Source organism: Rhincodon typus, chromosome 22 (genome assembly GCF_021869965.1).
Source record: "Rhincodon typus isolate 14 chromosome 22, sRhiTyp1.1, whole genome shotgun sequence".
In the NCBI taxonomy this organism is placed as follows: Eukaryota; Metazoa; Chordata; class Chondrichthyes; order Orectolobiformes; family Rhincodontidae; genus Rhincodon; species Rhincodon typus.
Window position 1 is genome coordinate 28,785,531 of NC_063353.1, and position 26,604 is coordinate 28,812,134.

General features: G+C 39.6%; 2 protein-coding genes across 3 annotated transcripts in view; one reads left to right on the plus strand and one right to left on the minus strand.

The window, feature by feature from the left end:
• The window catches only part of fam185a (family with sequence similarity 185 member A), a 146,922-nt gene extending 129,408 nt beyond the window's left edge, over positions 1–17,514 (plus strand). The window contains exon 7 of one of the 2 annotated variants that reach the window (XM_048610449.1): positions 17,052–17,514. In XM_048610449.1, the coding sequence (XP_048466406.1) occupies positions 17,052–17,059 (8 nt within the window). In that variant the 3' untranslated portion in view covers positions 17,060–17,514. Of the gene's footprint in view, positions 1–7,085; positions 8,168–17,051 lie in introns of those variants that run through there. The other variant, XM_048610447.1, reaches the window with a different exon arrangement.
• The window catches only part of LOC109927212 (F-box and leucine-rich repeat protein 13), a 91,937-nt gene that overhangs the window by 36,255 nt on the left and 29,078 nt on the right, over positions 1–26,604 (minus strand). The window contains exons 5-9 of the mRNA XM_020527161.2: positions 15,564–15,684; positions 15,290–15,452; positions 12,258–12,377; positions 8,957–9,083; positions 6,683–6,766 (exon numbers count right to left, since the gene is read on the minus strand). Coding sequence (XP_020382750.2) covers positions 6,683–6,766; positions 8,957–9,083; positions 12,258–12,377; positions 15,290–15,452; positions 15,564–15,684 — 615 coding nt within the window. The remainder of the gene's footprint in view (positions 1–6,682; positions 6,767–8,956; positions 9,084–12,257; positions 12,378–15,289; positions 15,453–15,563; positions 15,685–26,604) is intronic.

Consider the following 26,604-nt stretch of genomic DNA (forward strand, 5'->3'; position numbering starts at 1 on the left):
ACAAAGTGAATGTGGTGAAAAGTCAACCAGTTAGGCATTCTTTGGCAAGGAGAGTGGGGGAGTTGATGAAAGTGGGGACTGTTGTTTCAGGGGTGACCATTGCAACTGGGGGCCCCATCACAGACTACCAAAAAGGAGGGTCTCCAAAGAGGCTATCAGGGTTCCCCAGGTAATCTCACAATGAGGCGAGGGGCCCACACATTGTTGGCAAAATGTCAACGGCAGTGGGAAGCCCCTAAGAGTTGGTGAGAAGCAGGATCAGATGAAATACATTCAAGGATATTGAAGTAAGTGAGACTGGAAATTGCAGAGGCACTGTCTGTAGTCTTTCAGTCATTCCTGGTCTTGGGGGTGGTGTCAGAGGACTAGGGAATTGGAAACATTTATGCCTTGTTCAGAAATGTTTGTAAGCATAAACAAAGCAATTACAGAACAATCAGCCTAATTTTGGTAGTGGGGAAATATCTAAAAACAATAATTTGAGACAAATCTGTGTTAAATTAGGAAGAGCCAGCATGGATTTCTTATAGAAAATCATGCTTAACCAATTTGTTGGAGTTTTTGAAGAAGTAGCAGATTGTTGATGTGTCGTAAAATGACTTTCAATAGTTGTTTGATACAGTATCACGCAACAGATTAAAGAAAAATTATAGTTTATGGAATAAAAGGGACAGTCGCAAAATGTATAAACTTGGCTGACTGATAGGAAATAGTATTGGTTAATAGACTTTTTTAAGTTGACGGAAGGTTTGAAGTAGAGTAGAGCTCCTTGGAGATTAGTATTGGGACACTTGCTTTTCCTGATTTATATTAATGATGTAGATCTTGGAATGCAGGTGACAGTTTCAGAGCCAGTCAAATTTTAATATAAATTTTACTACAGGCAGGCACTAACAACATGGATACCAACTTCTTCATTAAAGACCATAAAAGTATTGTCTGTGTTCTTTTAGATGGATCATACAGATAATTTTCAGATAACAGAAAGGAGGAAAACCCAAGACATTAAAAATAATTTTAACAGTGTCAGTATATTCTACGACAATGAACTAAAGGCCATGATTAAAAATATTTTTGACTTAGACTACAGTATCTATCAGTTGCTCTAGGTTGAATCCTGATTTCTAAATATACTTGAATTTGATTTTGTACCAAAGTAATTTTTTTGCACTTCCTAGGTTTTGAATGAGGCATTTCCAGAAAAAGAAAAACTCTATTGTATCAAATTATTTTCACAAATTTGCAAAGGAATGGCTTAACTCAAGGCCATAGGTGAAAACTGTGGCTAGGCCCTGTGCTATTTTCATGAATTTGCATATTTAAATAAGATCCCACTAGCTTCCTGCATGTACTCTTGCCTTTTGCTCAGAAGAGCAAAATAGAATACAAGACATGGGAATGAAGCTGGATGTTGTCAGGGAAGTCTTCTGGATAAACCTAGCTGGCTACCTACATGGTTTCTGCCAAGCAGGTATGGTTAAAAACCACCCTTTTGACTATAAGCCTCTACCTCCACCAGAAAAAAAATGTTCTCTCTTGGCCCTAAAATGTAATTTAGAAGTGGGAATAAAACAAAATGTGATTGTTTGAAACCTGTTAAGAACATCTTCTTTGGATGGGTTGTGAATAATAATGCATGCTGAAAAGTAGCATTTCATTGGTATTTCAAGTGCTTTTTTGATCAATAGAAAATGAGAATCATCCCTTGTTTTAATTCATTTTTGACACGTATAACAGTTTTTGAAAAAAAAATCAAGAAACCAAAGTTCAACATTTGTCTCATTAACAGCACATCATAACTGCTGCCCTGTTGTAGAAACAGCCTTGTCAATCCCACAAAGTACTCCTTACCAACATCTGGGGGCTAGTGCCAAAACTGCCAGCACTGTCTCACAGATTTGTCAAGCAACAGCCTGTCATAGTCATACTCACAGAATCATACCTTACAAACAAGGTCCCAGACACCATCATCACCATCCCTGGATATGTCCTGTCCCACCGGGAGCATAGTAGTATACAGTCAGGAGGGAGATTCCCTGGGAATCCTTAACATTGGTTCTGGACCCCATGAATTCTCATGGCTGGTCATGGCCCACATGAACTCTACCCTCCCAGCCTGACTTGATTCCCTGCAATTTGCCTACCGGTGAAACAGGTCCACAATGGATGTTATTTCCCTTGTCCTACACTCATCCCTGGAACATCTGAATTACAAGGACACCTACATCAGGCTCCAGCTGAACGACTACAGCTCTGCTTTCAACACAATAATCCCTTCCAGACTAATGTCAAAACTCTGAGACCTAGGTCTCCGCTTTGCCCTCTGCAACTCGATCCTCAGCTTCCTGACCCACAGACCACAATCAGTGAAGATAGACAACAGTACCTCCTCTACGATAAACCTCAACACTGGTGCCCCACAAGGATGTGTTCTCAGCCCCCTACTGTACTCCCTGTACACCCACGACTGTGCAGCCAAATTCCAAACAAAAATCATCTACAAGTTCTTTGAAGGCACTGCCTTGGTTGGATGGATATCAAACAATGAAAAGGCAGATAACAGGACGATAGAGTGCTTAGTGTCATGGCGCAATGATAACAATCTCTCTCTCAATGTTGGCAAAACAAAAGAACTGATCATTGACTTCAGGAAGAAAGGAAGAGGACACACCCCTATCTACATCAATGGAGCTGAGGTAGAGAGGGTCGAGAGTTCCTAGAGTGACAATAACTGACTATCTGTCCTGGGCCTCCCACGTAAATGTAACAGTCAAGATGGCACACCAGCGCCTCTTCTTCCTCAGGCAGCTTAGAAAATTCAGCATGTCCATAAGCACCCTCATCAATTTTTACAGATGCACCATAAAAAGCATTCTATGCGGGTGCATAATGGACTGGCATGGCAACTGCTCAGCCAAGGATGGTAAGAAACTACAGAAAGTTGTGTGCACAGCCTCACCATCACAGAAGCCAACCTCCCATCCATGGACTCCATTTACACTTCTCATTGCTGCAGGAAGGCTGCCAACATCATCAAAAATCTCTCCCATCCCAGTGAAGCTCTCTTCCAACCTCTTCTGTCAGGCAGAAGATATAGAAGCTTGAACACATGAACCAACAGGTTCAAGAATAGCTTCTTCCCTGCCATTATTAGACTGCTGAATGGACCTCTCTAACTTCAAAATGTTGATCTTGCTAATGTTGACCTTGCTTTGTGCACCACCCGTGCACCATAACCTTGTGTACCTTGTTCTGTCTAAGCACACTATGATCTGTATGTCCTTGTTTGCTATGAACTACCTGTACTGCTCACAAAACAAAGCTTTTAACTGTACTTGGGTACATGTGACTACAATAAATCAAATTAAATCAAATCAGGTGGTGAGAAAACCAACAAGAGGGAAAAACATACTTGACCTCATCCTTACCAATCTGCCAGGCGCAGATGCATCTGTCCAAAACAGCATCGGTAAGAGTGACCACCGCACAGTCTTTGTGGAGGCGTTGGCCTAGTAGTATTATCGCTGGACTGTTAATTCAGAGACCCAGATAATGTCCTGAGGATCCGGGCTCGAATCCTACCATGGCAAATGGTGGAATTTGAATTCAATAAAATATCTGGAATTAAGTGTCTAATGATGACAGAAAAATTGTCAGAAAAATCTATCTGTTGATTGTCAGAAAAATCTATCTGGTTCACTAATGTCCTTTAGGGAAGGAAACTGCCATCCTTACCTGGATGGTATCTGGCCTACATGTGACTTCAGACCCAAAGCAATGTGGTTGACTCTGAACTGCCCTTTGGGAAATTAGGGATGGACAATAAATGCATGTCTAGCCAGCATCCTGTTAATGAATAAAGGAAAAAAAATCGAGGTCCCACCTTCACATTGAGAATAACCTCCATCATGTTGTGTGGCACTATCACCATGCTAAATGGGATAGACTTCGAACAGATCTAGCAACTCAAGACTGGGCATCCATGAGGCGCTGTGGGCCATCAACAGCAGCAGAATTGTACTCCAGCACAATCTGTAACCTCATGTGCCGGCATATCCCTCACTTGCAGAGAGTGGTGGGTGCCTGGAACACGTTGCCAGCGGAGGTGGTAGAGGCGGGCACGATAGCGTCATTTAAGATGTATCTAGACAGATACATGAATGGGCAGGGAGCAGAGGGATACAGATCCTTGGAAAATAGGCGACAGGTTTAGATAGAGGATCCGGATCGGCGCAGGCTTGGAGGGCCGAAGGGCCTGTTCCTGTGCTGTAATTTTCTTTGTTCTTTTCTTTGTTCTAACCATTATCATCAAGCCAGGAGATCAACCCTGATTCAATGAAGATTGTAGGAGGGCATGCCAGAAGCAGCACCAGGCATACCTGAAGATGAGGTGTCAACCTGGTGAAGCCACCAAACTGGACTACTTGCATGCCAAACAGCAGAAGAGCAGGTGATAGACAGAGCTAAGCGATCACACAACCAACACATAGGATTTAAGACCTGCAATCCTGCCACATCCAGTCATGAATGGACGTGGACAATCAAACAACTTACTGGAGAAGGAGGCTCCACAAATATCCCCATCATCAATGATGGGGGAGCCCAGCACATCAGTGCAAAAGATAAGACTGAAGCATTTGCAGCATTCTTTAGCCAGAAGTGCCAAGTAAATGATCCATCTTAGCCTCATTCAGTGGTCCCCAGCATTACAGATACCAGTCTTCAGCCAATTTGATTCACTCCACATGATATCAAGAAATGGTTGGCAATACTTGTTACTACAAAGGCTACGGGCCCTGACAACATTCTGGCAATAGTACTGAAGACTTGTGCTCCAGAACTTGCTGCTTCCCTAGCCAAGCTGTTCCAGTATGGTTATAACACTGGCATCTATCCAGCAATGTGGAAAATTGCTCAGGTACGGCCTGTACATAAAAAGCAGGACAAATCCAACAAAGCCAATTATTGCCCCATCAATCTACTCTCGATCATCAGTGAAGTGATGGAAGGTGTCATCAATATTGGCTATCAAGCAGCACCTGCTCAGCAACCTGCTCAGGGCCACTCAGCTCCTGAACTAATTACAGCCTTGGTTCAGACATGAACAAGAGAGCTGAATTCCAGAGGTGAGGTGAGAGTGACAGCCCGTTACATCAAAGCTGCATTCCACCAAGTGCAGCATCAAGGAGCCCTCTCAAAAGCAGAATCAATGGGTATCTGGAAGCAAACTCTCCGGTGGTTGGAATCATACCTGGCACATAGAAAGGTGATGTGGTTGTTGGAGGTCAATCATCTCAGCTCCAGGACATCTCTGCAGGAGTTCCTCAGGGTAATATCCTCAGCTTAACCTTCTTCAGCTGCTTCATCAATGACCTTCCCTCCATCATAAGGTCAGAAGTGGGGATGTTCGCTGATAATTGCACAATGTTCAGCACCATTCATGGCTCCTCAGATACTGATGCAGTCCATTTCAAATGCGACAAGATCTGGACAATATCCAGGCTTGGGCTGACAAGTGGCAAGTAACATTCACACCACACAAATGCCAGGCTATGACCATCACCAATAAGAAACAAACTAACCACTGCCCCTTGATATTGAATGGTATTACCATCATTGAATCCCCCACTATCGGCATCCAGTATCATTGACCAGAAACTCAAATGGACTCACCACATAAATACAGTGGCTACAAGAGCAGGTCAGAGGGTAGGAATACTGCGATGAGTAACTCACCTTCTGATTCCCCACTTGCCTGGCATTACATCCACAAACGTCCACTCACTCCAACACCAACCTTCAGTAGCAGCAGTGTGTACTATCTACAAGATGCACAGCAGAAATTCAGCAAAGATCCTCAGACAACACCTTTCCAAAGACCAGGACCACTTCCATCTGGAAGGACAAAGGCAGCAGATATATGGGAACACCACTACCTTCAAGTTACCTTCTAAACCACTCACCATTCTGACTTGGAAATATATCGTTGTTCCTTCACTGTCACTGATTCAAAATTCTGGAATTCCCTCCCTAATGGTATTGTGGGTCAACCCACAGCAGGTGGACTGCAGTGGTTCAAGAAGGCATCTCACCACCACCTTCTGGAGAGCAACTAGGGAGGGGCAATAAATGCTGGCCAGCCAGCAATACCCACATCCCGCAAATGAATAAATAAAAGAAATTGTATCACCTTAAATTGGAAGGCTACCATGTAACTTGCTTTCTTCCCTGCAAAGAATCCTACCTGATAAAAGGATGGCCTACGATAGGAAATTGCTGAATTATAACCAATTAGCATGCAAATTCAGCTAAGCTGATTTGTTGATAGGCGCCAATTTATGTGCCTGCTCCTGGAAAGAAACTGAGCAGCTCCAATTCCTCGAATGAGAGGTTCATGAATGCTTTGCATGTGTAATTTACTGACACATGTGAGCCTTTGTAAATAGTTTGCTTGCAAGTGAACCAAAAAGCCTGTCAGATAATTAATTGCTCCCTAAGAAATTTGTATACATGTCACATGCCACATATGCATTATTGTATTAATTCAAATTTGACTGTCTTGAAAATTAAGTGTACTTATATTTAAAATATATTACCTGTATTTCTAAAACAAAAGACCAATCTTCCTTGCAGGCTTATAAAAGCTAAATAATACATTTCTAAAAACACAAATGAATTTTACCTGTAATCCAATATCAGTAACTCCCGAACACTCTGCCACCGTGAACTCTGTTATCCTGGTGTTGTTGGAGAGACCTCCTAAACTCTGACAAGAAATCAATGGAAATTAAAAGAATTATTGAAATTAAAATTTTAAAAATCAAGAGGTCTTTGAATTTCATTTAGCCTAGATTATTGGATTGATAACCAGCAGATTAAATGAGTTATGACTGTTGACAGAAAAAAACTGAGCATACAAGGAATAAGCTAACAACTTGATTTACTGAGTGAATTTACCACATGTAAAATTAGATGCTAAGCAGACCAATTTCCAAAAGGGATGTTAACAAGTAGCTTAAAACGTTTATTTTTACATTGTAATGAAGTTTTTTTTTAATATCTAATATTTATCACCCATACCCTAGATGTTTAATCTGCAGCCTACTCTAATATCTTGGGTGATGTGACGTCTGAAAGGGTTAATGCTGAAGACTGGCTCCACCCAATCTTATGAGGTCATGATGTCTTGGGTGGGAAAGGCAAAACGACTTCACCTCTCAAAGCAGACATACAAGGGAATTTCTGGATGCCTGGATCTCAACACAGGATTCCATTAACAAACACATAGAAATAGACCCCGTATACAGACCGCTGCTGAAAAACAGAACCGGAAGTGACAAGACCCACCACATCAGAGGATCATATAAATTTGGAATGGAGAAGAACACCAACACTTCGATTAGAGTTCGCACTGATGATGTTGTCTAGAATGGTAATGAAACGTCCGCACCCCATGGAACAACTGGCTTGGCGATGAAACAAACAACCGATGATGACATCTATCTACATAGAACACGCTGACAGCAACCAAGTAAAACAGCATAGCTATGCACTGTCCATGCCATGCCATGTAAAGCAGGCAAATTATTGAATTTCTAGGCCTGGGTACCTTACAGTTGTCACTAAGTTTTTAAAATTTGACACAAGTAAGATTCAATTTCACCCCTTCCATTGGACAATTCATTGAGATTTTAGGAAGAAGCAGAATTTTATGATCACTGAAAGTCAAAGCCCACAGTCCACATTTTGGGGTTGATTGAAAATGTGTTGTTTGTACATTTTGTTTATTGTTAGTACAATGTAAAATAACTCAACATGCAGTTTATTTTATCTAATTAATTATTTTAATTATTGCTCATGTTTCATTGCTTTGAGTTTCAAATTAAGTTGCAGTTTTAGATTTAAACAAAATATTAATAGGGAGCAATATATATTTTGTATAATATCCTGATACCATGAAGACTAAATTATAGAAGCTAGTCAACATCAATCTGCAGCAACTCTGCAAATACCAAAGATTCAATAACGTCACAATCTTTAAAAATAATGACTCAGTGAAATGCTTAAAATTAACTGAGCCTGTAGCTCAATCAACGTGGTCACTACATGCTAAAGCTGTTAAAAATTAAAGAAATATTAATACGTAATAAAATGAAATACTGCAGGCAATGAAAGGGTTTCTGCTCATTCTTTCAATTCATCGAATGTTTTGTTTATTTGTCTGTTTATGATTGATTGTACACTTCATTAAGCTAGAAGGCTCAAATCTGTTTCATCTTGAAGCTGAAAGAACTGCTGGTTATTTTGTATGGTGAATAAGGCCATCAGTTACTGAACTATACGTTGAAAATACATACAAGCTCTTTTTGACAACCACAATAAATCCAGTGACAGTGTGATTAAACTTGCTGAAAATTTGGAGGGAAGTGGTTACTTAAGACCCTGCCAATTCTGAGAGATTCTGGTCATCAATGGAATTTCCATCTCCCCAGCAAAGGGGAGCAGGTGTTGGATATGTGGGTTCTATGCTCAATGAAATAGAAGATACTTAGATTGCTACTTTCTTGGAGATGGTATAATAATTGGGGAGGGTTGAAAGTATCGGGAGGAATTAGGTAGAGAAAGCAACAGGTCAAGTTGCTGAGTAGAATAAAACCTTTAAATTGATTCCCCAGTTGATTTGGGAGAAATTATTTATAGGTGATCCTGCTGAGCATTCAGTTAAAATAATAGATTTCTGTTTAATCACACAGGAAATCTTTCTTGATAATCTCTCCAATTTAAACAGTGATTAGATTTCTTATCACATTGGTTAAATGGAGGCTGATCATGACAATGAAACCTCTTCCTACTGTGGCTGATCTTTATGTTTAATGACCTAAAGAAAGTTGCTTGATATCATATGGAATTTTAGATAAATAGCATTTACTATTATTTTAGAAAACTTTTTTTAAACCTGCTCTTGTATGTTGGTTCCTGTTAGGTCAATGGTGTTCAGTACAGGCAAGTTCCCAAGCCACTCAATTCCACTGTCAGTTAAGCGTTCACAGTAACGCAATCTCAGATGTGTTAAACTATGGCACCTGAAAAAGTTACAATAGATTATAGATTGGATGCTATAACATATATGTTCATCATAAGAATGAAAATTCATTTATCATAGTTCCAACACTGTTTGTGGTATCATGTATTTGATAACTTATTGAAAAATAAAAATTGTACATCAAGAATGTTCAAAAAAATTTAGATTTCACTACTACATAAAATAATATTTACTAAATAAATTATGCCATTTACTATTTATTAGTAAAACAAATTAGGAACTAGGTAGTGATTAAAAAAGACCTGCAGAAGATAATACAGCAACTCATTGCTTGAATAGCAATTCACACAGGCTGTACACTCTTTCAGAGTGATCAACTTTTTAGGGAACTGGTCTGGAGATAACGAGAAGTGATATCAGTAAGACAATAATCACTTCTAAGAAACTAATCGGAACTCAGAAATACCACTCACCACGCAGAGAAAGTGGCTTGCAAAACTTAATAAGCAGTAATTTTTTGAAACCAGGCATGCAGCAAATTGAGAATGCAGATGAAAAACTTCAGTCAACAGAGCAGAACAGGAATTCAGAATCATGTCACAAGTTCACCAAATTATCCTCAAGCAAATGGAGAAGCTAAGCGAGGAGTTTGTACAATCAAAACATTATTGAAGCAGAACAAAAGAAATCTAAGTCTTGCAGTATTAAGCTAAAGACCATCACCACTTTAGCATAGACTGGCACCACAGCTCTTTATGTGTAGAAGGTTGAGAACAGAACATCCACCTTTGTCTCAGCAACTAAGCCAAATATCACTGAGACTGGCCATAACAGAGTGAAGCAGCATGAAGAAGAGCAAAGAGTAAACCAAGCTAGAAATGTTAATATAATGTAGAGTATGAGTTACCTCAGCTGCAGTTCAGGAATGAATATGGATAAGAGATCAACAGATAGAAGGTATGATCGTGGAGAAAAGCACAGCAAACAAGCTCATACAGGGTTGAAACAGATCAAGGTGTAATAAGGCAAAATTGTAATACATTGCTATAACAAGAAACCAAAAAATCACAGAACTGTTTCTCAGAAGAGGAACAAGAAAACACTAAAGTACTCAGTATACTCAGACGCAAGGAAGGAAGAGTGCAGAGCATTGAAAACCTCAGAATGAGACCAGAGCTAGATGAGGGAAACTGGTCAAACCACCACAAAAACTAACTCTGTGAAGTGCAAGGTTTTTTGGGGGGTAGGGTAGGGAAGCGTGGAGGGGGAAAGAGGTTCAGAAGGAAAATAAAGAATCGGAAACAGAGGCTGCTGTGAAGAGCAGCATGATCCCTGACCTCACTTCTTCCTCCCCCATCTATCCTCACTCCCTGCTGCTGAACCCTGTTTCAGCATCATTGAAATTGTATGTGATGACAGAGCAGGCCTGGAATTGTGCGCATTTCCAGATTAGTGCGCATACTGTTATCCGCAGTTGCAGCTCTCAGCAGACAGTACCTAAATATCACACCAAAGTTACACACAATCTGGTGCAGCCTCAAACATTTGCTAGAAAGAGGCATGGAATTGGTAGCGAGGGGATCAGGTTTTGCGAGGGTGCCCAAAGACAAAGGTTTCTATCTTCCCAGTATTTAATTGGAGGAAATTCTGAACATTCAATACAAGGTGCTAAACAATCAGCCAGACAATTAAAGAACAGAAGAGGGATTAAGTGAGGTGGAGAAGAGATACATGTGGAAACTGAAACCAAGATTTTGGATGACAACGCTGATGTTAGAATGTAGATAAGAAAAAGGAGCCACACCAAAGATAATCATGCATAGGCAAAAACAGAGTCCATTGTAATATTGTAATACCTAAGGTTTTAGAGTAGATTTGTAGCTCGGGTTGTGGATGTTGTGGTTGGTTGGCTTGCCAAGCTGGTTTGTTGTTTTTCCGCAGACGTTTCATTACCCTGCTGGGTAACATCATCAGTGCAGCTCCGATGAAGCGCTGTTGTGTTTTCCCACCTGTTTTTGATCTCTAGAGTCCGTTGAGCTGGATTACCTCACTTCCGAAGAAGTGCACCTCTTCCAGGTATTCAAAGGCAATGGATACCCGAAAAACTGGGTCAAAAGATCCCTATTACACGAATGACACCAGGAAGATACTGCATGCCCCGACACACTCACATCAAAAACATATCTGAACTGACCACAAGATTCCTACAACCACTGGGCATCAGAGTAGCACACAAACCCACATCAACCCTACGACAACTGCTCACCCGAACCAAAGACCCACTACCCACTATGAACAAGATCAATGTCATATACAAGCTTCCCTGCAGAGACTGTGACAAACACTACATAAGACAAACAGGAAGGAAATTAACAACAAGGGTAGACGAACATCAATTGGATGCAAAAAGACGCGGCCAATACTCACTCATCTCTATCCACACAGATAAGGAGACCCACCAACTCGACTGAGACAACACCAAGTTCCTGGGACAAGCAAAGCAGAGACAAGCACGTGAATTCCTGGAAGCCTGGTACGCCAGGAAGAAAGCCATTAATAAACACATAGAGCTTGACCCCATATACACTCCACTGTGAAGGAAAACCGGAAGTGAGGTAATCCAGCTCAACGGACTCCAGAGTTCAAATAACAGGCGGGAAAACACAACAGCTTCATCAGAGGCTGCACTGATGATGTTACCCAGCAGGGTAATGAAACGTCTGCGGAAAAACAATGAACCAGCTCAGCGAGCCAACCAACCACAACATTGTAATACCCAATGTAATACCCATTGCAATAGTACTGTCTGCAAAAGTATAGACAAGAATTAAACTGAAGAAGGTCATGACCTGAAATGTCAACTTCCCTGCTCCTCTGATGCTGCCTGGCCTGCTGTGTTCCTCCAGCTCCATACTGTGTTATCTCTAATTAACCTAGGCAACTCAATCTCAGCAATACACCAGGTACAATGGCAAGAATACAAAATAGAATGATTTTATTTTAGATATGACAAGATAATATTTTGAGACCTAACAGAGTTGCTAAAATGTTGTAGTGAAACGACTGGTCCAAAGTTATTAAATATTTCTGTGTTTTTCATGCAAAAGCAGAGTTCTTGAAAATCATGGATATATTCAAATGTATTATAAATATTCTGTAAAGGTAAATGGAAACTTTGAGTTGTACATACTGATAGACAAATAAAATTCCATACCGCTGTGCAATTTTCAGCAATGATAAATCAGTAATAAAAATGCAGTTGCTTAGATTTAGTTCTCTGAGCCTTGAAGCTGAAGGACCATCCATAAAATATCTTATGCCTCCATCAGTGATACTACAACACAAAACATTTATATTATTTATCTGTATGTACATCTATTTATACAGTAGCATACATTCATCAAATCACACCTCAAATTAAATGCAAAACAATTTTAAAAAACTTTAAGACCTGAACATCCTGATATTATGAGCAGTTAGAAATTGCCCTCAGTTGCTTGTAGTAGTTATAATTGCTTGAACCAGTATCCTTAAAACCATAGACTAGATTTGCTGTTAAACATCACAACTATAACTGGATTTATCTGAACCTTCCGTATCAGGATTGGAATGGAACCTCTGCCCACTATCCCAGCTTACTTCTTTTAATGATCGAGGCCTTCAGTAGGTAAGAGTTTGATGCAGGTGAAATGAAAACTAGAGAACCAGGACTAGACAATAACCATTATAATAAATTTATGCTTTCTTTTGTCTAATCCCAGGGCTTCTCACCAATCATTCAGCTAGTAATGGACATTATAAAAGGGCAAATGGAAAGGCAATGAGCCATGAATCCATGTTTGAAATTCATATTCATCCTTGTAAACAGCAGACACTGAAGAGGTAACATTGAGTTCTGGTTGATTTGGGGGTTTGCAATAGATCTCACTGCTGCACTTACCTACTTTTTCTTTAAACAACCCCCCCAATTTGGGGCATGCTAGTAGAATAAAATCCTGACCTGCCCATGAATGATATACAGGACAAAAACAATGACCTAACTTTCTTGCCATTTTAGTGTTCTCCTATCCCAACACATCAATTTGTCTATGCTGAGAAGTCACAAACCTGAAACATAATATTGTCTTAACGATGTCTATTAAAGCAAAAAACATGGGAGTCAAGACCATTTAATCAAGGGAGAGACCTGGCTTCAGTCTTCTCATAATAACAAAATCTTGAAGTCTACCAAGCGAGCCCTGTTGAAATTGTTAGTAGCTTCCTGGAGGTCACTCTGCCTGATTAACAACGCAGCATTAGGCAGTGGGGCGGCTACTTAAAGACAACCCAATCTCTTATCTCTGACACTCCTATTCCCCCTCTCCTGTGTTTGCCACCCACCTATACCCCTTCACTCATCTTTAACCTGGGGTAATGTAATTTTTCACTCTGGAGATAAATGTTAGACAAGTAAATATCGGCTGCAGTAAAATCCCACACAAACTGGTTTTCTTGAATATAACAGTAAGGACACTGATAGGATTACAACAGAGCATTATAGACTAGGCCACAACTCAAATACACCTGAACCAAGATTTATATCACAGAATTCTGTTGCAATGTTGGTGCAGATAGTCTGTTTGCCCCCAACAAAAATTACAGAGAAGATAAACTGGAGCCAAGTCAGGCCAGGATAGAACCTCCTCTTCAATAGGTTCCTATTGTCATGGTCTTTCAGAGGATTGTTGCACCTTTGAACTTTGATATGTTGAGTGGGGAAAGGCATAACCTTTTACATGTTGAGCATGAGGCTCCAGGTCAAGTATAGGCTTTAAGTCTCAGAGGATTTGATTGTTTTAAAAAGAGAGTAATTTGTGTATTCCTTCAAAGTATGTTTGTTACAGACACATTTAGGACCATTATGAGGGCACACAGCATAGTATTCTCTACTCCTTCAGCCCAAACATGTAGACTACACTTATCAGCATCTGGAGGCAAGCAGGTACACAAAGTACACCCTAATAACATAGTTACGAGTCTACTAAATATTTAAATCGGGTGACCCATAACAGACTGGAGGACAGAAGCAGGTTCATTTTGAAGAAAAGACACATACCGACAGATGTGCTGTTTAGCAGCCTAAGTGTAGTCAAAGTAGTTGGAAAAGGCTTTGAGCTTTTCCTTAGAGTTCAGTGACAAAAGTCTGTGAGTTTGTCACTGTGTGCACAGGATCAGATCAAATGAATGAATAAAATTTCACTGAAAGGACTACTTCGTACCTCATCAGTTGATTAAGAGATATTAGAGTGAAGAATAGGAGTAATATGTCACTAAGGCTGAGTGTCAGTAAAACATTGTTGCTGTTTATGTTAAGATAAATCCAAATTGTCTTTTAGAGTTGGATTTTTCTTCTTTTGTGTAAGAAACTTATGCTCTTTTGTGAAAAGTAAATTGGAAACCTCTTGTGAATATATTCAGTGACTGATCACCAAGATAACTAAATTACAAAGATAAAACTTATGTTGTTTCAAGCCAGGTTTCACTCTGGAATCTAACCTGGCCCATACTACCATCAATTGGGATTATAACACAATTTAGAATTTTAAATCATCCCTAATTAACATTACCACACCCATTCCTCTTTCCTTTTGTAAATCTTTTCTGAAAATATTTGACATCAGGAATATTAAGAACCTATTCTTGGGTCTGTGTGTGCCATGTCTCTGCTAATGCCACCACATAATAGTTTGTGCAGACTGCTTATAAACATTATTAATCATACAACATCATTAACATACACACAATTTAATAATTCTTTCCTTTTCATATTTTCCTCCATTTGGATTCTGAAATTTTCAGGTTATTTCTAATTTTATTGCTGTTTGTATCGCTGTCCTCTAATCATATAGCGATAAGAAGATAATGTATGGAAATTTGTAGCTGTGAAAAGTGGTAAAGGATGAAGGGTTTCATATTCTTGGGGTACTGAGATCAATTTAGAGGAAAGGATACCATATAAAATAGATGAGGATGAAAGTTTTTACTGACAGGTTAACTGGCACTGTTTGAGAGGTTTTGAATTAACATGGAGTACGTTGTTTAAGGAGAATCAGAAAGGAGCAGCATATGAGTTTTCTTTAGCACAAACTATATATATAATACAGATATAAAGGCAAACATTCAAACATAATTTTGTCAATAGAAAGACAGGATTTAGTATGCCATTGATCAGGCATGAAGAATATCAATATTTTAAAAGGTTATTACCTTATACAGTCTGAAATATTCAACACAATGATATGTTTCAATGTTGCCAATGATTTCAGGCTATCATCTGTAATCCTTGGGCAGTCGGACACGTAAATGTGATTCAGGTTTGGGCAATTTTTGCTGATCATTTTGAAAGATGCATCACTAATATGTTGATTACCTGTTGTGGCAGAACAATGGACATAAATTCCAAGGTACTCCTTTTCTCATAGTTAAAGAAATATTTGTACAAGATTTTAATGCATGTAAGAAATTGTACAATTTCTCAAACCTTCAATTTTAACCTTGGTAATCCTCTTCCCTTGGACAAGAGCTTTAATAGCTGCATCAGATATGTGAGGAGAGGCAAGAAGTGAAATTGTAGTCAGGTTGTAGTAGTAACCAACCATGGCCTTTAAGAAAACAATAACAAGTTAGTCAGTACTATCACTTCGAGTTTCTAAATTAAAGAGAAAAAAAGTCTGATTTGTACAAGTGGCATAAAACATTTAGCATTTGGAAAATCTTATTACTAAATTCTTTTTCTCGGTGTAACCCTTTTCTCTCAAAAATTTATTTTCTTAATTTGTGCACCTACTGCTTAGAAGATCTTTGATTTTTTTTCAGAAAAACTAAGCAATCTGGTCCACTTCCATAAAGATGAGCTGTTCTACTTTGAGTATGCAACACAGTACTCTTTGAATTCCCCTGTTTCTGTGCTCAGTTATTTCCTTTCAGTAGCTCACCTAAGGTTTGAAACATAGCTCCTTGGTGAGCCACAGTGGAAGTTTCAATCCAGCACACAGCTATACATTCTGACACAGAGTAATATTGGGTTGGGCATACATCTCCAATTTACATCTAAGATAAGAGTTAGGGACTCGTCTGAGCCTCTACCCTCACAGAATTGCAGATTCTTAGCTCTAATAATAAATCAGAAGAAAACAAATAATACTCGGCGTAATGACTTCCAGACCAATGGAAACTGTGTTGCATTTTGCATCTCTCTGGACTCTGATAACTCTGTAATTATTATGAGACCAACTAGTCAGCAGAACAACAGGAGCCCACTTGAATGCAATTGCTATAGTTGCTGTTTGATGTTGCTGATCATACTAGCCCTCCAGTTCCCCCTTAAAAGATAGAAGATGATGCATGGGTCCCCAAAACTACAATGAAAGAAGGTCCAAATTGGCCAATACCTTTCTGTACAACCTAACCAGCTAAGCATATGTTATGCTACTGTTCAAGGTGCACTTTGAAATCACAAGACCAGACGAGGGAAAGGCATATTTTACCATGTTGGGGTAACATGGTGATAATAAAGAGTAAGTTAGCTTGTGATCATTTTGGACCTTATTATAACTGGATATTCACTTCTGCAGAACTTCACTACTTATGGGGATTTAAGATATAATTGACTTATCTGTGACTGACTTAACCAAGTGATGATTATGTGTGAGAGATCACTTAGTTTCCTTTTTGGGACTATGAACTGAAATGGAAGTTGGAACTGAAATACCAAGAAATTTCTTTTGCTAAGTTATGTGATACAATGTTGCTTTATGAAGTAGTGAAACGGAAAATTCAAGACTGAAGGACGCTGAGAATTTTTTGAGTTAAGGACATTCTGTATGATAACAGCATGCTGACTGATTGACCTACAGAGTGTTAAAAAACTGTAAGGGCAAGTGGCTACAGAGAAAATTCCAGAGTCTGCAAGACAGAAAGCATCCATCTCTCTCTCTCTCTCTCTCTCTCTCGCTCTCTCTCCATGCAGGAAAATGACAGAGAATTGAAGAAACCATAAAGGAAAGAATTCTAAAACAAGAAAAGGCTTAGGTTCACTTAATGAAGCACTGAACCAAAGAATGATTGTCACAAAATAGATATCTTCATTAGAATCAAAAGGACTGCGAGAAAACAACTTCCCATTTTCTGGTCTACGCTTTTGATCTTTGCAAGTTTGGTTGCCTATGTCTATATTGCTTTTCCAACCATAGCATGTTGTTAAACTGTTTGTCTTTTTGAACGTAGAACATTGGACAGTACAGCACAGGAACGGGCCCTTTGGCCCACAATGTTGTGCCGAAGATGACACCAAATTAAACAAATTCTTTCTTTCAGCCATTGGTCTACATCACCCCATTCCTTGCATATTCATGTGCTTATCTAAAAGGCCCTTAAACGCCTTTATTGTATCTGCCTCCACCACCACCCTGCCAGTGCGTTCCAGACTCTTACCACCCTCTATGTAAAAAACTTGCCCCTCACATCTGCTTTGAACTTTTCCCCCCTTACCTTAAATGCATGACCCCCTAGTATTAGACATTTCAACTCTGGGAAAAAGATTCTGACTGTTAACCCTATCTATGCATCTCATAATTTTACGGATTTCTATCAAGTCTCCCCTCAGCCTCCACCATTCCAGAAAAAGCAATCTGAGTTTTTCTAGCCTCTCCTTATAGATCATACCCTCTAATCCAAGCAGTATTCTGGTAAACCTCTTCAGCACCCACTCCAAAGCCTCCATATCCTTACTGTAATGTGGTGACCAGAATTGAATGCAATACTCTAAGTGTGGCCTAACCAAACTCTTATAAAGCTGCAACATGACATCCTGACTGTTGTACTCAATTCCCCAACCAATAAAGGCAAGCATTAATTGTGATTGAGTGTATATTTTTTGAGGTTATGAAGGGGTATAGTTTAAATTACATTGTACTAGATTCGAATTTTTTTCACTCTTTTGTTACAAATTAAATATGTTTTAATAAATACAGATATTTTACAGTTACTGGCAAAACCTGGTGTGAATTGTTTTTGGGCTGTGTAGCAGACAATCAGGCAAATTGTCATTTTTGGTGGTCTCATTTGGGATTTTATACATTTTGTGCCCATTAGTGGAGCAGTGCGGCACATTTATTGGTGTACTCTTCCCAGTCAAGACTTGACAACTGGTGTGGTCAAAAAGTAATAACGATTGAAGCACAGGCCCTTCACTTGAAGCTGCTGCATGCAAAACAACTCTTGTGAAAGCACATGCCATATTATACCACTTTGCTGCTACTGTTTGGGAGTTTTTAGTTAAGTCATTGTTCATCTATGCAGTGGATGGACCTTCACAATCAAAAGCAGATGTTGACATATTCCACTTGGGAACCCTGCAGCCCAATGGTATCAATGTGGATTTCACAAGTTTCAAAATCTCCCCTCCCCCTACCGCATCCCAAAACCAGTCCAGCTCGTCCCTGCCTCCCTAACCTGTTCTTCCTCCCACCTATCCCCTCCTCCCACCTCAAGCCGCACCTCCATCTCCTACCGACCAACCTCATCCCGCCCCCTTGACCTGTCCGTCCTCCCTGGACTGACCTATCCCCTTCCTAACTCCCTACCTACACTCACCTTTACTGGCCCCATCCCCGCCTCTTCGACCTGTTTGTTTCCTCTCCACCTATCCTCTCCTCTATCCCTCTTCTATCCGCCTCCCACTCTCTCCCTATTTATTTCAGAACCCCCTTCCCCTCCCCCTTTTCTGATGAAGGGTCTAGGCCCGAAACGTCAGCCTCTCTGCTCCTATGATGCTGCTTGGCCTGCTGTGTTCATCCAGCCCTGCACCTTGTTGTCTCCGATTCTCCAGCATCTGCAGTTCCTACTATCTCAGATGTTGACATGATTTTTTTTCTCAAGTTGGCTCAAATTTCAAAGTGATTTATTGTTCCATGGTGGTCTGAATTTTACTGACATGCAGATCAGCGTGCCTCTAAATTTTGCTTTTTGTATCCAAGATGGTTGTTTTTTTTCAAATTTGTGATTTTATACCTAAGATGGCACTGGAGAATGTATGATGGCAGTGGAGAATCAAAGATGTAACAAACAAAGTTGATATTGGATCCTGTAGATATAGGATATCTGGACTTCCAAAGGCATTTGATAAGGTGCTACACAACAGGTTAATGTTTAAGGTAAGATCACATCACGTTAGGGGTAATATATTAGTTTGAATAGAAGATTGGCTAACCAACAGGAAATAGAGAGTTGGGGTACATGGATCTTATTCTCGTTGGCAAGCTGTAACTCGTGGGATGCCACAAGGTTCAGTCTTTGACCACCAACTATTTACAATCTGTATTAATGACTTGATTGCCGAAATAGAATGTACAATAGCCAAATTTACAGTTAACACTAAAATAAATGGGAAAGTAAACTGCAATGAGAAAGAAGAAATTAGGAAATGGACAAGGGTAGTTTAGGTGAATGATGGAATTTGACATAGTAAGTGTGAGGTTATCCATTTTTGAATGAACTGGCAATTTATTATCTAAAGTGAGAGAAATTTCAAAACACTTAGGTGCAGAGAGATCTGGTGTCTTTGTGCATGATTGGCAGAAGGCTAATATGCAGATGCAACAGGTAATAAGGATGTCAAATGGAATTTTGGCATTCGTTGCTAAAGGAATCATGTATAAAAGTAATGAATTGTTATTGCAACTATACAAGGCACTGGTGAGACCACGTCTGGAGTACTACGTAATTTACTTGAGGAAAGTTGCAATTACATTGGAAACTGTTCAGGGAAGGTTCAATTGATTAATTTTACAGATGAAAGGTTTGTTTTATGAGGAGGGACTGAGCAGTTTATGCCTAAATGCACTAGAGTTTAGAAGAATGAGAGGAAATTTAATTGAGGTACATAAGGTGCTAAAGAGAATTGACAAAGTAAACATAGTGCAGGTGTTTCCCCTTGCAGGGCAATCAAGAATGAAAGGTCAGAGTTTTATGTGAAAGGGCAATATTCTCTCTGAACTATGCATGTGTGCAGCCTCTCCAGTGTTCCACACACAGTACTCAATGTTGACACACCAGTCACAGCACTGACCTCTGGTTCCAGAAGTTGCTGTTGCACATGGGCTTGGAGACCCATACTGCCAGTAAGAAATTTAGAGGGAACGCTGCTAAGGGGTGGAAGATTTAAAACAGAGGGAGGAATTACTTCTCTAAAAAGGTCATGAATGTGTGGAATTTATTACACCAGAGTGCTGTGGTTGCCAGGATACTGAATAAATTTAAGGAGAAGATCAGTCAGATTTTCAATTAGTAATGGGTTAAAGGGTTATGAGGAGCAGCGGAAAGTGGGGCTATGGCCGTGATGAGGTAAGCTATTATCATTTTAAAAGGCAAAACAGGGTTGAGGGGTTGAATTGCTTATTCTTGCTCCTAGTTCTTATGTTTTTATCCACATAATACGTGGCTCCCTTACTGATTTTAAAAAAAATCATCTCAGCCTTGAATATACTTAATAACCAAACCTATGCAGTCCTCTGTGGTAAACAAATCCACTGATTCAGCACCATCTGAGAGGACAAATTCCTTAACTCCATCTTAAACGTGCAAACCCTTATTCTGAGATTGTGCCCTCTGGTCCCAGTCTCTCTGAGAGGAGGAAACAATTTTTCCATATCTACCCTATCAAGTCCTCTAAGAATCTTATATTTTTAATAAGGTCACCTCTCATTCTTCTTTAGTCGAGTAAAGCCCAACCTACTCAACGTCTCCTCATAAAGAGTCACTCCACACTGGATTCAGCCTAGTGAACCTTCTTTGGATTACCTCCAACACCAGTATATCTTTCCTTGATTAGAGGCCCAAAACTGTTCAAGGTATTCCAGCTGAGGTCTCACTAGCACCTTGTATGGTTTTGCCAAGACCTCTCTTCTTTTATATTCCATTCCTTTTGAAATAAAAGCCAACATTCCATTTGCTTTCCCTATTACCTGCTGAATTTGGATTTTTTGTGATTTATGCATGAGGGTTCCCAAATCCCTCAGTGCTGTAGTTACCTGTTATATTGTTGCCCCAGCACTGATGCATTTGATACTCTGCCAGTTACAGGGTGCCATCCTGAAAATGTCCCCCTTATTCAATTAGTTAGCATATCCTTGATCCATGCTAAAATAATGGGTTCTTATCTTATTAAGTAGTATAATGTGTAGTACCTTTTCAATCGCCTTCTGAAAATCCAAATATATTACAGTCAATGCTTCCTCTTTGACTGTCCTGCAAATTTGTAAATTTGTCAGGCATGTTTCTCCTTCATGAAGACATGCTGATTCTGCTTGATCATTTAGTATATTTCTAAATTCTCTGCTATCACATAGTTTGTACTAGACTCAAACATTTTCCCGATAGCCAGATGTTAAGCTAACCAGCCAATAGTTACCTGTTTTTGCTTTTCTCCTTCCCTTGTTAAGTAAGTGTTTTATTGACAGTTCTCTCTTCTGTAAGGACTCGTAAACCATAATCTAGGGATTCTTGTAAAATAAGTACCGGTGTGTCCTCTACCTCTGCAGCTACTTTTTTTAATATCCTAGGATGCATCCCATTAAGTCCAAGAGATATTATCTGTCTTTAGCCCCATTAATTTCCCTAGCACTTTTTCTCTAGTGATAGTCATTGTATTTATTTCCTCTTTCCCTTTATAATTTAGTAATTTTAGAATACTATTAGTGTCTTCTACTATGAAGACTGATGGAGAGTATTTATTCAACTCCTCTGCCATTTCCTGGTTCCCTATTATTATATCCCCAACTTTGTTTATAAGAAGTCTATGTTAACTTTGGCTTCTCACTTCCTTTTTATATTCTTAAGCTCTTGATGTCCATCTTCACATTACTTGTAAGTTTATACTTTCCATTTTGGTTTGGTTTTTAAGACGTTCCCAATCCTCTGCTTTACCAATAATCTTTGCCACATTGTATTTTTTCTTTCAATTTGACACTATCCTTCTCTACTTAACCACGGTTGGTTTATCACCTTCAAAATCCTTTTTATCTCACCAGGAGAGACATGAACTATTTTATTGAATGTCTACCATTGTTCCTCAATAGTCTTTACTATTAAACTCCTTTCCCAATCCATTCCAACCAGCTCTACAGAATTATTTTATGATTACACTTGTTTAATCTTAACACAGTTGTTTCTGGCCACTGACATGAGAAAAGGAATGTTTTAAAATCAAGGATTGTGGAAGGGATTACTGCACTTCTTATGAGGAAATTACCAGAACGTACTGTAAGTAATATTTACATTACTGCTTTGTTAAAGCAGTGGCAAGGCTGGTTCCATTCAGCCAAGCACCAAGGTTGTGTGGTAGCCAAACAGCTTGTGGGTACAAATGATCCTCTGGAAGGGGAAGTGTTGTGTCTCTCTTTGCGTTAAAAAATACCTAAAGCCTGAAGAAATTTGTTTTATTTTCCCTCACTAGTTGCTGTAAGTTTTGCTCTTAACCACTAACTAAGAGACTTTGCAATAAATATACCAGTCGGCTGTGCAACATGTGAAGAAATGAGAAAGAACCTGGAGGAAAGAGATTGAAGAACAGCAAGTTTAGCAATCAAAAGGATCATTTATGTGAACACTACAGTCAGAGGCCATTGAACTGCTTACCCAGTTTTTTCCCTGCATACATAACACCAATATTTTGTGAGAGGTAACACAGCCTAAAGCTAGAGGAACACAGCAGGTTAGGTAGCATCAGAGGAGCAGGAAAGCTGACGTTTCGGGTCGGGATCCTTCTTCAGAAATGGGGAAATATTTTGCGCCTGTATTTAAATGTGTGTAAGGTGAGTTTGGTATAGGATTTAGAGTTATATGGCAGCAGTTCATAGGTGTTCAGTACAGAAACCTATATTGTATTTTCAGTTCACCTGGGTCTATACACACAGGTAAATTGGGGAACTTTTGTGTATTTTAATAACACTTTAACTTCTGTGGCAAATCTGAAAATACCACAGATCGATTTCTAGTGTGTTACCCTAATGAAATGTGTCAGATACTTAATAAAATCTTAGCAGATCATAAACAAATTGTAAACTAATATCTGCCCCTGCATGGGCTGAATATGCACTGCAATGGCTGAGGGCGATAGTCTATATTAACTTTTTTTTGTGTGAAATCCAAAATTCTTTTGGTGATGTGTGATCATACCCAGATTTTGGAAGGGACTGCAATTAACTCATTTTTTTTCTGAACACCTGCATGTGGGGAAAATATGTTGAGGTTTCAGAGAAAGTTCATTGAGCTTTACAACATTGTGTATCCATATCCCTTTGAGGGTTCCTTATATCCTCTTCACAACTCACTTTCCTATCTATCTTTGTGTCATAAGCAAATTTAGTTACCATACCTTTGGTCCCTTCATCCAAATCATTTATATAAATTGTAAAGAGTTGAGGCCCCAACACCAACCCCTGTGGCACACCACCCATGACATTCTGCCAGCCTCAAAAAGATTCATTTATTCCTAGACAACAAGGTGCAGGGCTGGATGAACACAGCAGGCCAAGCAGCATCATAGGAGCAGAGAGGCTGACGTTTCGGGCCTAGACCCTTCATCAGAAAAGGGGGAGGGGAAGGGGCTTTTGAAATAAATAGGGAGAGAGTGGGAGGCGGATAGAAGAGGGATAGAGGAGAGGATAGGTGGAGAGGAAACAAACAGGTCGAAGAGGCGGGGATGGAGCCAGTAAAGGTGAGTGTAGGTAGGGAGTTAGGAAGGGGATAGGTCAGTCCAGGGAGGACGGACAGGTCAAGGGGGCGGGATGAGGTTGGTCGGTAGGAGATGGAGGTGCGGCTTGAGGTGGGAGGAGGGGATAGGTGGGAGGAAGAACAGGTTAGGGAGGCAGGGACGAGCTGGACTGGTTTTGGGATGCGGTGGGGGGAGGGGAGATTTTGAAACTTGTGAAATCCACATTGATACCATTGGGCTGCAGGGTTCCCAAGCGGAATATGAGTTGCTGTTCCTGCAACCTTCGGGTGGCATCGTTGTGGCACTGCAGGAGGCCCAGGATGGACATGTCGTCTGAGGAATGGGAGGGGGAGTTGAAATGGTTCGCGACTGGGAGGTGCAGTTGTTTGTTGCGAACCGAGCGTAGGTGTTCTGCAAAGCGGTCCCCGAGTCTCCGCTTGGTTTCCCCGATGTAGAGGAAGCCACACCGGGTACAGCGGATGCAGTATACCATTTATTCCTATTCTGCTTCCTGTTGGTCAGCCAAACTTCTATCTATGCTAATATCTTACCCCAACACTAGGAGCATTTATTTTCTGCAATAACCTTTGATATGGCACCTTAACAAATGCCTTTTGGAAATTTAACTACAATACATCCACTGATTAGCCTTTATCCACAGCGTAAGTTATTTCTTCAAAGAATTTTTAAAAATTAATAAACATGATTTTCCTTTGTACCCAAGTGCCTTGTTATAACATCTTTAATAACATTTTCCCTTGAAAAATATATAGCTAACTAACCTGTAGTTTCCTGCTTTCTGCCTCCTTCCCTTTTTGATTAAAGGGAGTTACATTAAGTATCTTAAATCTAAAAGAACCTTCCCTGAATCTAATGAGGTTTGGAAAATTAAAACCAACACATCAACTATCTCACTATCTGCTATGTTTAAGACTCTAGAATGAAATCTATCAGATCCCAGGGACTTGTCAACCCACAATTCCAACAATTTATTCCATACTAGTTCTCTGGTAATTATATTCTTCAGTTTCTCCCTTCCTTTCAATTCCTGACTTACAGATATTTCTGGGATGTTACTTACATCACCCCTAATGAAGACCGAAGCAAACTAGCTGTTCAGTTCATCTGCCATTACTAATTCCCAGACTTATTTTCTACAGGACCAATACGTACTTTGTGCATTCTTTTCTTTTTAATATCTTGGGAAACTTTTCCTATGCGTTTTTATATTTTTAGCTAACTTTCTCCTATACTCCTTTTCCATCACTTTTATTTTTTTATTGCTCTGTCCAATCATCTTGTTACAATCTTTGACTTTATTAGTTAATTACAGATGACGGGTCCATCCCTTAGAATTTTTCTTATTTGGTAGAATGTATTCATCCTGTGCTTTCTAGAATATCCCATAAATGTTTGCCACTGTGTTTCTATTGGCCTATCTCTTAACCTAAAGTGCAGGCTCACTTTATTTAGCTCTGCTTTCATGCCCTCATAATTTCCCTTGTTTAAAATCAAAATAGTCATCACGGACCCACACTTTTTTTCCTTAAACTCTATGCAAAATTCAATCATACTATTATTGCTGCTACACAGAGGTGTATTCGCTATGAAGTCAGTAATTAATCTTATTTCATGGGTCAAAACCAGGTCTAGTATAGCCTAATCTCTGGTTGATGCCTTAACATGCTGTTCTAATAAATTGCCCCAAAAACGCTCAATCAATTCCTCATCTAGATTACTTTTTCCCATCTGATTTTTCCAGTCTATATGTAGGTTAATATCTCCCATGATATTTACTGTGTGCTTTTGACAAGCTCATATTATTTCTTTCTTGATACCCTGTCCTACCACCTGGTTACTGTTAAGAGGCTTGCACACAAGTGATCCGTTGCCTTTATCATTCTTTATCTCTAAGGAGACTGTTTTTGTATCCTAACCCTAACCCTAACATCATCTTTAATTAGCACAGCCACTCCACCATTATCTCCTAGCTTCCTGTCCTTCCTAAATGTCCCATTCCCTTCATTATTCAGATCCCAATCTAGGTCATTCTGCAGGTATGTCTTAGTAATGGCCATTAGATCATTCCTATTTTTCTCAATTTGTACTCCAAGTTCATCTGCAACATGCATTCAAATACAGTTCTTTTATTATTTTATAAACCTCTAGTTTTGTCTGATTTGCTCTTAAATTTGTATTTTCTGTCCCTTCCTGTCACTATCTATTTATAATTAGTACATTAATTCCTTACCCTGTTGTATTTTCTCCACACTTTGATTCATACAGTCATAGAAATATATAGCATGCAAATAGACCCTTCGGTCCAATTCGTCCATGCTGACCAGATATCCTAAATAAATCTAGACCCATTTGCCAGCATTTGGCCTGTATCCCTCTAAACCCTTCCAATTCATATACCCATCCTGATGCCTTTTAAATGTTGTAATTGTACAACCTTCACCACTTCATCTCGCAGCTCATTCCATACACACATCACCCTCTGCGTGATAAAGTTGTCCCTTAGGTCCCTTTTAAATCTTTCTCCTCTTGCCTTAAACCTATGGCCTCCAGTTTTGGATTCCCCCACCCCAGGGAAAAGATCTTGTCTATTTACCCTATCCATGCCCCTCATGATTGTATAAATCTATATAAGGTCAGCCCTCAGCCTCTAACACTCCAGGGTCCCTATAGCTCTCTATAGCTCAAACACCCCAACCCCGGCAACATCATTGTAAGTCTTTTCTGAACCCTTTCAAGTTTCACAACATCTTCCCTATAGCAGGGAGACCAGAATTGCAAGCAGTATTCC